This window comes from Pseudophryne corroboree, chromosome 3, assembly GCF_028390025.1.
Source record: "Pseudophryne corroboree isolate aPseCor3 chromosome 3, aPseCor3.hap2, whole genome shotgun sequence".
Lineage (NCBI taxonomy): Eukaryota > Metazoa > Chordata > Amphibia > Anura > Myobatrachidae > Pseudophryne > Pseudophryne corroboree.
This window is the reverse complement of record NC_086446.1, coordinates 540,316,561-540,332,611: the sequence shown is the minus strand read 5'-3', so window position 1 is coordinate 540,332,611 and position 16,051 is coordinate 540,316,561. Positions and strand designations below refer to the sequence as shown.

General features: G+C 44.2%; 1 protein-coding gene across 2 annotated transcripts in view; it reads right to left on the bottom strand.

The window, feature by feature from the left end:
- Positions 1–16,051, bottom strand: part of KIF19 (kinesin family member 19) — a 240,429-nt gene that overhangs the window by 88,172 nt on the left and 136,206 nt on the right. For both annotated transcript variants that reach the window (XM_063961184.1, XM_063961185.1), the window contains exons 6-8: positions 10,564–10,689; positions 6,181–6,375; positions 2,964–3,110 (exon numbers count right to left, since the gene is read on the bottom strand). In XM_063961184.1, coding sequence (XP_063817254.1) covers positions 2,964–3,110; positions 6,181–6,375; positions 10,564–10,689 — 468 coding nt within the window. The remainder of the gene's footprint in view (positions 1–2,963; positions 3,111–6,180; positions 6,376–10,563; positions 10,690–16,051) is intronic.

Here is a 16,051-nt window from a genome sequence, read left to right as displayed (position 1 = left end):
GGGCGCCCAACCCTTTACGCAGCTAAACCTGATTACTATGGATGCAATATGCGCGATAACGGGGATCACTTTAGAAAGGAGATTGGGCGTGATATCTCATTTGAATACCGCCCATTTTTTGTTATTTGTACGCCAGTGTTTGAAATTAAAACCCAATAAAAGCCAATGCAACTGCTCACTGCTAGCACCTGCAGATGACGGACTATAACTGGGAGCTAGAGTCCTCTTAGCTGCTCAGCCAATCACAGGTGCTTTGGATACAGGCATTACAGAGGGCAGTTCTTTCTTCCTTTTTCCCCCCTCATATTACATTACATAAACTGTAGAATTTCCCATTATTAACAAAAGAGTGAAGTACAGTGGTGAACAGGTGTGGTTCAAATGATCTACAGTAAATAGTCAACAGGTTGAACCCATAAGGTCGACATGCAACATGGTCAAAAGGTCGACAGGGTCAAAAGGTTAACAGTAAAAAGGTTAACAGAGTCTACGTTCAAAATATACAAAAGATTGACAGGATCAAAAGGTCAACATGTGAAGGGTCAAAAGGTCAACATGCAAATGGTTGACACAGAAAAGGTCAACACAATGTTTTTTTTAACCATTTTTGAGGTGTAATTTTGTATGTTTCATCACGTGACCCCAATTACTGTACCATGTATGATCGCCAGGCTTCAGGAACGGTGGCTCGCTGCACTTGCCATAGGTTACTATTCCCAATCATAGTCCACAAGGATAGTAAATGAAGCAAAAGTTCAATATTTTTAAAACAAAACTTGTGTCGATGATTTAAGTGTCAAACATTGCCATGCCGACCTTTTGTACCTGTCAACCTTAGACACATTTCAACCTTTTACCTGTCAACTTTTTGTCTGTGTCGACCTAATACAAGTCGACCATATGGGGTCAACTTATGGATTGTCTACCTAGAACCCGTGGTGAACAAGGTATGGGAACTGTTTTTTTCTATTGTGGATTATATGTCCCAGAATGCAATGGCAAACAATGAATGGAAGGGCATGCTGTTACTTGTGGTTCACAAACACCTGCATGCATGTCCATTTAATTGCTGATAGTTAATGCTGGGGCATGTAGTTCTACAATAGGCAGCTGCAGTTCCTCAATAATGGAAAAAAAAAACCTGCTGAAGAATCAGCATTGCTCACAGATGTAAACCTTTGAGCTTGGCATCCACCCAGTGAGCTGGGAGAACAACAGGAACTTTAGGCACAAAAACCAATCCCTGTGTAATTTTGGCCCAGGGAAAAGCTTAGCTACTTGCTCCAAACTGAATCGGCACCTAGGAGTATAGCATATGTGCCCCCCTAATTCAGACCTGATCACCGGGCAGTGATTTTTGCTCTCCTGCGATCAAATGGTCACCGCCTACAGGGGGAGGGTATTTTAGCTGTGCAAGTGTGCGAACGCATGTGTAGAAGAGCTGCACAAACTGATTTTGTGCAGTCTCTGCGTAGCCCAGGACTGCTGCGATCACTTCGGCGTGTCCGGGACTGGATTTGATGTCAGACACCCTCCCTGAAAACGCTTAGACACACCTGCGTTTTTCCAGACACTCCCTGAAAACAGTCAGTTGACACCCACAAACGCTCTCTTCTTGTCAATCTCCTTGCGATCGCCCGTGCAAATTAATGTGCAGTAACTCACAGCAGGCGCCACCGGGGAGGGTTAGGGTTAGGCTGTGGGGGAGGTAGGGAGGATTAGGGTTAGGGGGCCATTGAGGTAAGGTAAGTAAACTTACCTCCCCTGTCGTGATTCTGTCCACCGGCATATTATGCCCAACCCCCGTGCAGTAACTCACAACAGATACATGTGCAGTCACAGCAAATACATGTGCAGTAACTCACAGCAGAGACATGTGCAGTAACTCACAGCAGAGACGTGCAGTAACTCACAGCAGAGACATGTGCAGTAACTCACAGCAGAGACATGTGCAGTAACTCACAGCAAATACATGTGCAGTAACTCACAGCAGAGACATGTGCAGTAACTCACAGCAGAGACATGTGCAGTAACTCACAGCAGAGACATGTGCAGTAACTCACAGCAGAGACATGTGCAGTAACTCACAGCAGAGACATGTGCAGTAACTCACAGCAGAGACATGCGCAGTAACTCACATAAAATACATGTGTAGTAACTCACAGCCAGACGTGCAAGTAGAAAAAATTAGTGGTACCGAAGGCACGCGTTTCAAAAATGGGTGTCGCCACATGTCACATGGGGCACGGCCAATGAAAATGAGGACGTGATACACATATGGGGGCCAGATACACATACGCCCCCACAGTGCCAGATACGCAACCACAGTGCCAGATACACATATGCCCCCACAGTGCCAGATACGCCACCACCGTGCCAGATACACCACCACCATGCCAGATACACATATGCCCCCACAGTGCCAGATACACCACCACCGTGCCAGATACACATATCCCCATCAGTGCCAGATATGCTCCTACAGTGACAAATTTGCCTCCACAGTGCCAGATACAAATATGCCCCCACAGTGCCAGATACACATATGGCCAACAGTGCCAGATACACATATGCCCCCACAGTGCCAGATACGCCACCACCGTGCCAGATACACCACCACCATGCCAGATACACATATGCCCCCACAGTGCCAGATACACCACCACCGTGCCAGATACACATATCCCCATCAGTGCCAGATATGCTCCTACAGTGACAAATTTGCCTCCACAGTGCCAGATACAAATATGCCCCCACAGTGCCAGATACACATATGGCCAACAGTGCCAGATACACAAATGTCCCAAAGTGTCAGATACACAAATGCCCCATAGTGCCAGATACACCAATGCCACAGTGCATATCTGATTGGTTGTTAAGTTTTACTACACTTTTAAACCAGTAATAGTAAATAACTAGACTTTAGCGTATACGTTTTGGAGGGTGTTAAAATTGTGCTGTACCTTTAAAAGCCGTGTCAGTTTGCTGTCTCTGTAGTTGACATACTTATTGCCTCCTCTGTCACTTAGGGCATTGATACAGTTCCCTAGTGCCAGCAGTGAGCGGTTGATGTGAGCTCCCTCCTTCATACGCTGACCTCGGTTTTGAGTCTGCATTACAAAAAATGTAATTAGATATAAATGTACTTCAGTTTGAAAATGAATGATGAATTGTGTACACTCTCAAGAGCAGCAAACATTAGAATAAATATGTTACAAATTTTCATAAATATATCACATTCCTTTAGTTGCCAGTACAAATGTGTTTATTGTGAAAGTAACAGAATTCCCGCACTGTACATTATAAGTTTTCAATGAAGTTGGCTGATCGTAGTGACCATGAAAGCAGTGCAGCACTGTAGCAGTGAGGGGAGGTTCTACAAAGACAAAACCTCTCACGTAAATAATCCCTTTTTTTAGTGTCTACAATAGTGTATTTGTATTGCTCTCTAGCCCCAACCCAAATGTAAAGGTTACGTAGCGCATTGTCAGATTCCTTCCCAACTTGAAGACAATGCCAAATATTTAGCCGGTCTCTATAAAGGGTCATTTGTGTATTATGAGTGGAGTGTGTCTAGACTGTAAGAGTGGAGCATTTACATTTCCAAATATTATACTATTATCTCATATTTCTGGGGGGAAAAAAACAGATATACATTGCAGCATGTAATATAGTGAACAAGTGCCGGCAATCACTTAGTGTATCTCATTCACCAGCCCATTGTCTATCATTGCCATCACTTAAGCACAATTTTCCGCTACTCTTTACCACCGGACAGTGGTTCTGTGCATGGGTTGCTCTATGCAAATATGGTTTAGCTACAGTAGAATGGTGTGTGGTTACACAATCAAGACCAATGTTTGACAGCACAGTACCAATCTATTGAATGCAGATTTAATAAGTTCTTGGCTACTAATTCCCAATGACCTTTGGCAGCACAAACTGTAAACAGAGGGGGTGATTCAGTAAGGATCGCCTTACTGCATTTCCCCGATGGTGAAGTCCTTCGTACGTGCAAGACCCGGTTACCCGGTTCCGACCTTGGTATCTACCCAGGTCAGATTCCGATGTTACTGGACCCGGGTTATTTTTCATGGATCATTTTACGTTGAGCCGTGACCAAGGCTAACTGGGCAATAACCCAGGTTTTTGCAGCAGTGGAAAAGGGGTATGAGACTATCCTGCAGGTAACTGCAATGTCATTAGTGCCTACTGACAGTACTGAGCATTAGTATTAAAGAGAAATAAGAAAAAATAATGTATTCAATGAAGGATCACTTCTGGAGGTTATAGTTGTAATTTAGTAGAGAAATAGGAAAAGGAATTTCTATACATAGGTTAGTTTTTGCATTTTCAGAGAGTTAAACTGACTACAAAGATCAAATTACAATAGTAACTGTAGGAAGTACATGACAGAGAGATTTCATATAACGTATAATACCTATGTACAGAACAGAGTCAATAATCATTAACAAATACAATTAATAACAGTCACTTCCGTGGGCAAATCAGTGTTCAGACAAGTATGTGACAAGCACATGAATGATCCTACTGATATTCCTCCCAAATATCCCTAATTGTGATAGACAAGAAATGGGACTGTTGGGAGACGCTGGAGACCAGGCCTATATATTCAACGAGTCACCTTTTTCACCTTCTAGGAACAAATATTACAAAAAAGGTTACAAAAACAGCTCTGAGCTCTATGATGATTATTTTAGGAAATAAATAAGGGTGAGCAAAAAAAAAAAGCAGAGAAAATTAAATGAATGAAGTGGGCAGGCGTATAGCCAGCTGTACTTTGACGTTGCACGTTTACGCTTTCCATAATGCACAATTTCAGTCAGATCTGTACATCTGCAGAAGGTCACTTTATTAGGGCATATTTAAGATTTAATTATTAGGGCAGATTTAAGATCCAGAATGAAAGTGTGCTGCTGGCAATGCTCTTTGCTATACATATGTACTGTAACTATTATGTATCATTTGTGCAACTAGAAACCTACTGAATGTCTGCATATCTTGACAGTTTGTAAATCAATTGAAATAGATACCTCCTACATCCACAAGATGGCGATATACTCTACTCTAAATGTCATTGTTGCGCTCTCTAATAGAAGCTACTGTATGCAGTGAAAGTCTCTTTGCCCTGAGCTAGGTATCAGGTTTCAAATAAAATAGCAGGTTTATTAAACGCCTTGAAGGCCCTTGTTAAGGATAAACAGAGAACAAATTCATTAAAGCCTTTTCATGGCAAGGAATGATATGTAACAATATGCTTAAAATGCTTTTACAAAACGTGATCCAATTATTACATTAGTACACACCTTTTTACTCTGTAATTGTATCTTAACGTGTTACAATGCAGCCGTCATATTAGAAATCAGGGTTATTCAGCCCTGAAAATCTTTTTTTGTATGTCAACTTTAACCCTTAGGCTGCCGGATGTCTGAATATTCTGCACCTCAGGTGGCCTACCATTTCCTCCATTTGTGAGATGTATTACATTGGCTTCACTGAGAACAAGTGGCTTTGTTCGGTCTCTCAAGGAGCTTGTATAAAATTTAGGGACATTTTATGGGGGAGGAATAATGGGGGGAAAAATAACTTCCATGCTTATTCCTTTATCTATTTCCACGCAAATAATTAAAACCACAAATATGTATACTTGTAGATAGATTGCAACGGCCAGAAGGGGGCGATGGGGATCACAATAGCTACAGCTAATCTGCAATGTAACAGCAATGATCCCAGTCACTCTTCTGCTGAGCTAAAGACCAGGAGATGGTCGGGCTTTCCATTCCAACCACTGAACCACTGTTGCGGTGAAGTAAAACTACGACTTGTTTTCCATTTTTGCAATCCACCTTGCAGTCACAGTGGGATGTGAGAAAGTGCTTGGCTAGGTGTACTGTGTCTACAGACTTTTGGGAAACATAAAACTAGACCAGGGGCCTCATTCTCATGTAACACATTCTATCCCACGTACCAGAAGTCCATTTTTTAAATACTTCTCACATATACAGTAGATGCTGGAAGCTTTCACTTTATTTAGCAAAGTAAATAAAATAAAAAAAGTCCTCGGCCCTGGACGTGGCCCTTTTGGGTGTAGTCCTTCAGGCTGCTATATGTAAGCTGATATGATAATAGGCGCTCAAGGTTTGCTTTGTATACATGTACCTGGGAAGCCCTCTCAGATCCAGCCAGGTCTATCATGAAGAGCCGACCTACACGGACCTCCTGAGTGATGTTCTTGATGCGATTCTTCTGCCTGACAGTGACCTGAAGGATGGCGTGAGATCGGGAGGAGGTTTTATTGGCTGCTGTGGGCTCTTGCATCCTTTGTTTGTTTCCTTTCATTAGCAGCTGCATGATCTAAGAGACACAGAGAGATAAGTTCTTATGTGCCTCCATGGACTTAAAAGTATAATCCCAATGTAAATATACCATGTTTTTTTAGAGAAACCATAATTCTGCACAGAAACCCCCCAGAAAATGCGTATATTTTATCACTTTTAATATACATTAATTCTGTAAGAAAATTTCTATGAAACATGAATATAAAATTGAAGCATTCAGCAATAGAAATGTGCAGTTGTCCAATGCATTAACTCTAAAGCACCATACAAATGGGGAGAAATGTGTGCTGAGCGATCTATCAGTGACCGCTCAGCACACATCTTTCCCTCCACTCAGTACAGCGCAATGTGTGCTGAGTGAGGGGGGTGGACGGGGAGGGGGGGCGCACTCATTTCACCCAGCGGTGAAATGAGCGACCTGCTAGATTGTGCCTGCATGCAGGCCAATCTAGCACCGACGATAGCGCTATCGCTGGGGGGCATACACACGGAGAGATCCGTGCTTAAATTCTAAGCAATCTAGTCAGATTGCTTAGAATGTAAGCACTGATCTCTCCGTGTGTACCCCCCTATACACTTTTTGGTACTCTGTATTTATACTGGGACCACTATAAAATCTCATTAGTGGCAGTTTACACTCATGTCAAATCTCCTGCATAACTTGAACCACTGTTTCACACTGCTGATAGTGAACAAGGCTTGTAGCATGGGGCAGAGGAAGGCATGGACTAAACATGGAGATCCTGGCTATGGGGGTGATTCAGATCTGATTGTAGCAGCAAATTTGTTAGCTAATGTGCAAAACCATGGCCCTTGTTCGCTCGCTAGCTGCTTTTAGCAGCTTTGCACACGCTAAGCCGCCGCCTACTGGGAGTGAATCTTAGCTTTGCAGAATTGTGAACGAAAGATTCGCAGAATTGCGAAAATAAATTTCTTTGCAGTTTCTGAGTAGCTCGAGACTTACTCTGCCACTGCGATCAGTTCAGTCAGTTTCGTTCCTGGTTTGACGTCACAAACACACCCAGCGTTCGCCCAGACACTCCCCCGTTTCTCCAGCCACTCCCGCGTTTTTCCCAGAAACGGCAGCGTTTTTTCACACACACCCATAAAACGGCCAGTTTCCGCCCAGAAACACCCACTTCCTGTCAATCACACTACGATCACCAGAACAAAAAGATTTCTTCGTTAAGCCGTAAGTAAAATACCAAAATTTTTAGCAAATTTACTTGGCGCAGACGCACTGCGAACATTGCGCATGCGCAGTTTGCGACAAATCGCTCCGTTGCGAAAAAAAATAACGAGCGAACAACTCGGAATGAGGGCCCATGTGCACCTGCAGGTGTGGCAGATATAACAAGTGCAGAGAGAGTTAGAGTTGGGTGGGTTATATTGTTTCCGTGCAGGGTAAATACTGCTGCTTTATTTTTACTCTGCAATTTAGATTTCAGTTTGAACACACTCCACCCAAATCTAACTCTCTCTGCACATGTTATATCAGCCCCCCCCACTTCCCCACATGGTTTTGCCCATTAGCTAACAAATTTGCTGCTGTGATCAGATCTGAATTAGGCCCTATAATCAGGTCATGGTGGCAGCAGCCAGTTTTGAAGACAACACAGACTCCAGCATTCGGACAGCTTGTCCCGGTATATCTCTTCCTCCTCCTGCCTTTCCTTCATGTCAAGAGCAGCCGGTATAAGTAACAAATATCCACACTTTTATTTATAGCTTATTTAACTGTATAAGTAAAAGTAACAAAAATACAGAAACAGAATACTGTATATTATCTATAGCTATAGCAGAGGCATAATTATTTGCTCCTATATAGAACGCATGAGAATTCTAACTAAATGAAGTTACTTCTCTGACAATTACAAGTAACTTCATATAGTTAGAATTCTCATGCTTCCTATACAGGAGCAAACAGCTCCATCATTAAGGTGCATGTTTCCAGTGTAATAGATTGTGGGTTCTAATCCTGGATATGTCACTTGTAAAATAATTGGCAGAGAAATAATCAGCATTGTGAGTGACTGAGCAGATCTATGTAGTGTGTGGCTATACACTACATAGATCTGCCTAGTTGCTCTTGTTTTGAACTGACAATTCTATGTAGCAGCTTCATATAGTTAGAATCTGCAATATTGAAATGTAGGAACAAATATCTCTATCAGTAAGGTGTCTTCCTTCAGTGTAACAGGTCATAAGGGGGGGACCAATATTTATCTTGCCTCCGGGCAACTGGGACAAACTTACGCCACTGATCCTCAGATATCATTAAGCAAGATACGTGTAACATTGGTTAACATTTACAGTTATAAATAAAGAAGTTTAATACAACTTTTACAACTGTGGTAATAGCTGGGACTTAGAAACACAAAAGCAATAAAAAACTGGGACATGGGGAGGAGGGGAGATATCTGATTTGCGCACAAGTTCACTGTGCAATTTAATGCTCCAAAATGCAAAAGTCTGACAATCTCAGATATGGGATCCATGGCAAACAAACACTCCTAGAATCCATAAGAATAACTGATAGCTTTAACATAAATGTAATATATCCAGGGGTTAAAGTGGGAGAGGAGGAGTTCCACCACCTGTAATTATAGGGGAAACTAGTTCCACCTCCTCCATGGCCTTGCACAGTAATTCCATAACGTGTATAAGCTTTACCACTGTGTAGCATAATGTTAATAACGGGGACTACTGAGTGTCGTAATGTGAATAAGAGACACTACTATGTGGTGTAATATCAATAGGGGGCACTACATGCGGTGTAATGGGAATAAGATTGTTCTACTGTGTAGAGTAATTTTAATTACCATTGTGTGACCCTGCCCCTTCCTTGTGAGACCATTGTCTCTTTATAAAGTATGGGAGGTAATGCACAAATTTATAGTTTGCAGAGGGACGCCGAACACCCTAACACTGGCCCTGGCTCTGCCTAATGGGATGTGGGTAAGGTACAGTAGCTGGCGGGGGAAATGAGTTCCACCACTTCTCCTGGACCTCTTTAAGCCCTGAATATATCTGTTTCTCACTGTGGGGGTCATTCCGGGTTGATCGCTTGCTGACGTTTTTTCACAGCGCAGTGAACAGGTTACTACTGCGCATGCATATGCACCACAATGCACAGGCGCATCGTACGGGTACAAAGCGGATCGTTGCTGGGCGAAGGATTTAACAAAGAATCCATTCGCACAGCCGATCGCAAGGAGATTGACAGGAAGAGGGCGTTTGTGGGTGTCAACTGACCGTTTTCAGGGAGTGTTTGGAAAAACGCAGGCGTGTCCAAGTGTTTGCAGGGCGGGTATCTGACGACAATTTCGGGACCAAAAAGACCGAAGTGATCACAAGGGCTCAGTAAGTCCAGAGCTACTCAGAAAAAAACTTTTTCGTCACGCTTGGCTGCACACGCGTTCGCACGCTTGCAAAGCGAAAATACACTCTCCTGTGGACGGAGACTATGCGTTTGCACAGCTGCTAAAAGTAGCTAGCGAGCTAGAGACATTTGGTTTCTTCTGCAAAGTGGCAATATGAAGGCAGGTGACCCACTTATGAGACACATTGTGGTTGCTCACCTGTGCTCATATTGCCACTTAGCAGAAGAAACCAAATGTCTCTAGAAACAGTGGTATAGTCCAACACGTGAGATATCATAACCATGCACCTTTATCCCTATGAGTCAAGCTGCCTATTTACTAGATACTGGAATAAACTCATGTCAGTATAGACAAATGCTCAGGCCTGCAGCTGCTCATTAGGACAAAGCCTGGCTGCTAAAGGAAACATTGCTTCATAGTTGCTGAATGTTACCTGGTTATTCCTACCTCCTATATTCCAACACAGACAGTACTGTGGCCAATGGTCTTATGTCAAAGTGCAGCTTTTTATACATGATATACAGGCCTACGATATGAATATTCCTTGAATACACAAATGAGTCCTCAGTACATTCTCTGTGTCTCCATTACATGCTTTCAGTGCTAGCCTTAATGACTCTCTTAAGGTGGAACCAAAATATAATCTTTCATTTTGATCCTTTCTTCCAACTATCAGGGCCACAGAGATACAACGCATGGCACCCATACGGTTCTAGAACTTGGGAAAGTGGGATAACACTTAAAATTACATTTAACCACTGTGATTAATACCAGCAGAAGCACTGCATACTAGGGACCCAGAACATGTATTGTCATAGTACCTCTTTAGCGTTGATGGTAGAAACCTCTGTAATCCCGGCTACCTGGATTACTCCCTTTGAGTCCTCCCGCAGGTCCAGGTAGCCCAGCGCTGGGTTCAGCAAGTCCCGAATCATTTCATTGTAGATCTGTGAGGTAAACAAATAATGTCTGACTGGAGAAAGAAATCTGCTACACTGGCCTACACTGGTATACTATGGTTCGACCATAAAACAAGACTGCCAACGGGTAAATCAGAATATCCCGCCTTGCTTCAAGGCAGTGATATCACTAGCTGCTAGTGAATTAACAGTCTGTATTATAATACATTTTGGTTCTGCCCACAAATTGCTTGGACCTCGCTTACAGCGCACACTTAATGAGAGGGACATTGATGTTTTGCACCTGTTCATCCTGACATCAAGGGGTCTATTTACTTAGCCTTCAATGGAGATAAAGTGGAGGGAGATAATGTACGAGCCAATCAGCTCCAAACTGTCATTTTTCAAACAGCCTGTGCATGGTGGTTAGGAGCCTATTGGCTGGTACTTTATCTCCGTCCACTTAATCTCCATCCAAGGCTTAGTAAATAGTCCCCAAGAGACATGCCTACTCTCCTCTCTTGGGAGATACCTTGGCAAACTAGAAGTGCTTCTTGGTGCAAGAAGAATCCTCTTGTGGAACCGAAATCCATCCGCTTAACTCATTTCAATAAACTTTTAACATTTTGTGTTTGCACTGTTTCGCAGAACTAGCAGCACTCTGTAAAATATATCCTCGCTGAGATCTAATTCAGATATAATGGCTGCTGCAAACTTCGGTTCCATCATCATGCTCCATAAACCTATGCACATTAAGTGTGCAGTCAAATATACTGTTATTAACATATAAATGTCTGTACACGGTGGGGGAGAGATGTCCCTGTTCACTCGGAATTCCCGTTTCGATCTGGACCCTTTCTAATAGGAAGTCCATTTCCCCAACATACTCCTCTCTTTTGTCACAGCTGGGGGCTAATTGGTTGTGCCCCCTCAGATCTCAATGGGGTTCGGATCTGGGTGTTTTAGTCAGACGGAGATTGGATGTTCTTGCTAGTTTCCCCTTGGGCTGCCATGGCATATGCTAACTCTATCTCCTACATAGGGTTTTGGGTGGCTGTTTTCAGAAGCCTTCCTCAAATGTGCTGCCTATTGCTGGTTTATTACATTTGCTCTAGTCCTGTCCTAAGTTGCCTCTTTCTGGTGTTATTAATGGCATAAAGAACACCGGAATACGAATTCCCCTCAAAAATCTTTTAAATTGTAAGGTCGCAAGAGCAGGGCCTTCTTTCCTCATGTGTCTTTCCTTTTCTTTACTTACTAAGTCTACTGGGTGTCTCTGCCAAGAGTGTGCATCTGCATCTCTCTTCCTCCAGCATAGTATTAGAAGCCTCAGCATGATAGCACCTCTTGATATCTTTAATAATAGGATGTGCACTCCAGGTCCCCCCTTTTTTCAACTATGTCTCTGCCAACCTGTCATGTATATTTCTGTGTACTTATTTTGTCACCTCCCTTTTTAATGACAAATTATGTTGCATTTTATCTTTGCTTCATTAGGTGGATTTGCCCCAGCCCCACAGTCTTTTTTTTTTTTTTTTTTTAAAGTAGATCAGCAGCAGCACTCTGAGTCTGCGCTGTCTCAAAGGCGGGTGCTATGAGGTGGTTACTAAATAGGGGAGAGTGCATTGAAGGGGTGGAGTGCTGTGAGTTGTACAATGGAGAAGCGGGGGAGGGGGTGGAGTGCTGTGAGGTGGTTATTGAAAGGGAGAGACTGCTCTTCTCCTCAGGGTTCTATGTATATGTACACACCCTATGTATATGGACGGACCATGCTACAGCCACTAGGACTGCCAATCATCTCTATATCACCACCACTTTAGTGCACTAGCACAGTAAGTGTGTAGCCTGATTGTGCATTCTGCACCAGGTGCACTACAGTGTCCAGCAACCCCTGAATGCTCCAGACGGCCACAATGTAATACCACCACTGTTTTAATCCCAAACAATACCATTGTGTGCATTACCTGCACTGTTCCTATATCTGCTGTTACCAATAAGCCCAGAGCCCTGGTTAAGGACTTTCTGTGCTCACCTTCCCATAATTCTACAATTATTCCAACAGTTCCAGTGGTCCTCTCTACTCCAGTGAAGGTGGCCCAGTCATCAAGTTTTACTAACGTCAGCCATTATTGTACCAATGACTGACTGTATAACTCATGTCGATAAAAAAAATACAGTATAACACAACTGCGCTGTATATTTGTATATGTAAGCAGCTCAGTATAGTAAGTAATCTCTAAATTTAAAAATTGAGCTCTAAGGTATGTACAGTATATAAGTGTATGAAATATAGATGTGGCACCGGTGGAAAAAAGGAGTTATGGTAGACTTACCATTGTTAAATCTCTTTCTGCGAGGTACACTGGTTTCCACGGGGAATAACATCAGGGGGTGTAGAGTTGGATCTTGATCCGAGGCTCCAACAGGCTAAAGCTTTGACTGTTCCCAGGATGCATTGCACCGCCTCCTCTATAGCCCCGCCTCCAGGCACTGGAGCTCAGTTTTGTTAACCTGTCCAATGCAAAAGCAGGTAAAAGAGAAGGTAGATGTTAGTCACATAGAACCACATTCTCATGACAGGAGAAGGTACCAGCGGCTAATGCCATACAAACCCAAAGAAGCTAAGTGTGTCAGGGTGGGCGCCCTGTGGAAACCAGTGTACCTTGCAGAAAGAGATTTAATAATGGTAAGTCTACCATAAATCTCCTTTTCTGCAGCAGGGTACACTGGTATTCCACAGGGAATAACATCGGGGATGTCCAAAAGCAGTTCTTCATGGGAGGGGACACACAGTAGCGGGTACAAGAACTCGGCGTCCAAAGGAAGCATCCTGGGAGGTGGAAGTATCAAAGGCATAGAACCTAATGAACATGTTCACTGAGGACCACGTAGCCGCCTTGCACAATTGTTTTGCGGACACGCCACGGCGGGCCGCCCAGGAAGGTTCCAACAGACCGAGTAGAATGGGCCTTGATAGCAGCAGGAGCTGGGAGTCCAGCCTGCGCATAAGCTTGTGCAATCACCATTCTAATCCATCTGGCCAAGGTTTGTTTATTCGCAGGCCAGCCACGTTTGTGAAAACCAAAAAGTACAAAAAGGGAATCTGACCTCCTGATGGAGGCAGTCGTTTCCACATAAATACGGAGAGCCCGTACCACATCCAAAGATTGCACTTTGGAGGACAAGCCAGAAGAGATGAAGGCCGGAACCACCATCTTCTGGTTAAGGTGAAAAGATGATACGGCCTTAGGCAATTACCTGGGCGAGTTTAAAGAACTGCCCAGTCACGGTGAAAAATTAGAAAGGGTGGACGACAGGACAAAGCGCCTAAGTCCGACACCCTCCTAGCAATAGCCAACAGAAAAACGACCTTAAGGCATTTAAGCTCCACAGACCCAAGAAGTTCAAATAGAGACTCTTGAAGGGCATTCAGAACAACAGACAGATCCCATGGAAGGGACACAGGGAGGCTGAATCCATAAAATACCCTGAGTGAAAGTGTGTACGTCAGGAAGAGACGCAAGTTTCCTCTGAAACCACACCGACAAGGCAGATATATGGACCTTGTCTGGAAGTTCTGAAAGTATATGCATCATAATTCTTACCAGCACACCAGGTGAAGTAAGAATTCTAGACCCTGTAATAAATCCGAGCTGAAGCTGATTTATGGGCTTTTAACATAGTTTGAATGAACGCGTCAGAGAATGCTTTGGCTCTCAGGAGTGATGCTTCAAGAGCCACGCTGTCAATGGCAGTCTGGCCAGGTCCGGGTAGACACAAGGGCCCTGAACGAGGAGGTCTGGGCGTTGAGGAAGTAGAAGATGACGGTCTATCGAAAAATCCTGCAGGTCTGAGAACCAATGCTGACTGGGCCACGCTGAAGCGACTAGAAGTAGTATTCCTCCTTCTTGATTGAACTTCCGTATTACCATGGGCAGAAGTGACACTGGAGGGAACACGTATGGCAGACGAAAGTTACATGGAATTGCCAGTGTGTCCACGAACGCTGCTTGAGGATCCCTTGTCCTTGCTCCGAAGACCGAAACCTTGTGATTGTGTCGAGACGCCATCAGGTCTACATCTGGTAGGCACCACCTGTCCACTAGGAGTTGAAAGACTTCTGGATGAAGACTCCACTCTCCGGCGTTTAGGTCCTGATGACTGAGGAAGTCCACTTCCCAGTTGAGGACTCTCGGAATGAACAGTGCCGATATTGCTGGCAGATGGCATTCCGCCCATTGAAGGATTTTTGACACTTCCATCATTGCCATGCGGCTTCAAGTGCCGCCTTGATGATTTATGTACGCCACCGTGGTGGCGTTGTCTGATGAACAGGCCTGTTCTGTACCAGAGGCAGGGCAAGTGTCAATGCACTGAATACTGCCCGCAGTTCCAGAATGTTTATCGGGAGGAGAGATTCCTCATTGGTCCATCGACCCTGGAGTGAGTGTTCCTCCAACACTGCGCCCCAACCCTGCAGACTGGCATCCGTTGTCAGTAGGACCCAGTTGGAGATCCAGAAGGGACGGCCCCTGCTTAACTGTCGGTCCTGTAGCCACCAGCTCAGTGACCGATGTACCTCAGAATTTAACGAAATCATTTGAGACCTGATCCAATGGGGCAATCCATTCCACCTGGCAAGGATTAACCTCTGCAGAGGGTGGGAATGAAATTGAGTGTACTCTACCATTTCAAAAGCCGACACCATGAGGCCTAGTACTTGCATCTCCGAGTGTATCAACACTCTCGGGCGAGAAAGGAAGTATCTGATCCTGTCCTGAAGTCTCAGGACCTTCTCCGGAGACAGAAACAGTCTTTGGCTGTGTGTGTGCAGCAGTGCCCCTAGGTGCACCATGCTCCAAGCAGGGACCAGCGAGGACTTCTTCCAATTGATGAGCCACCCGTGGGCTTGTAGGAATTGGACTGACATCTCCAGTTGACTGAGGAGGACATCTTCGGAGTTCGGCAGAATCAGCAAGTTGTCCAGATACGTCAGGATCCTGATTCCCTGTTGACGGAGGAAAGCCGTCATCACGGCCATGACCTTAGTGAAAATCCGAGGTGCCGTGGCCAGTCCAAATGGCAGAGCCTGGAATTGAAAATGAAGGTTGCCAATAGCAAACCACAGATATTGCTGATGCGAAATGGCAATAGGTATGTGCAGGTAAGCATCCTGTATGTCCAGGGATACCATATAGTCCTCGGGTTCCATGGCCAGCACAATAGAGCGCAGTGTTTCCATATGGAATTTGGACACTCTCACAAACTTGTTCAATGATTTGAGGTTGAGGATAGGCTGGAAAGACCCATTTGGTTTCGGAACTAGAACTAGCTCTGGGACAGAGGTACCGTCACTACCACTCCTGTTTCCAGGAGTGATTGTACAACCAGGTATACAGCTTGCACTTTC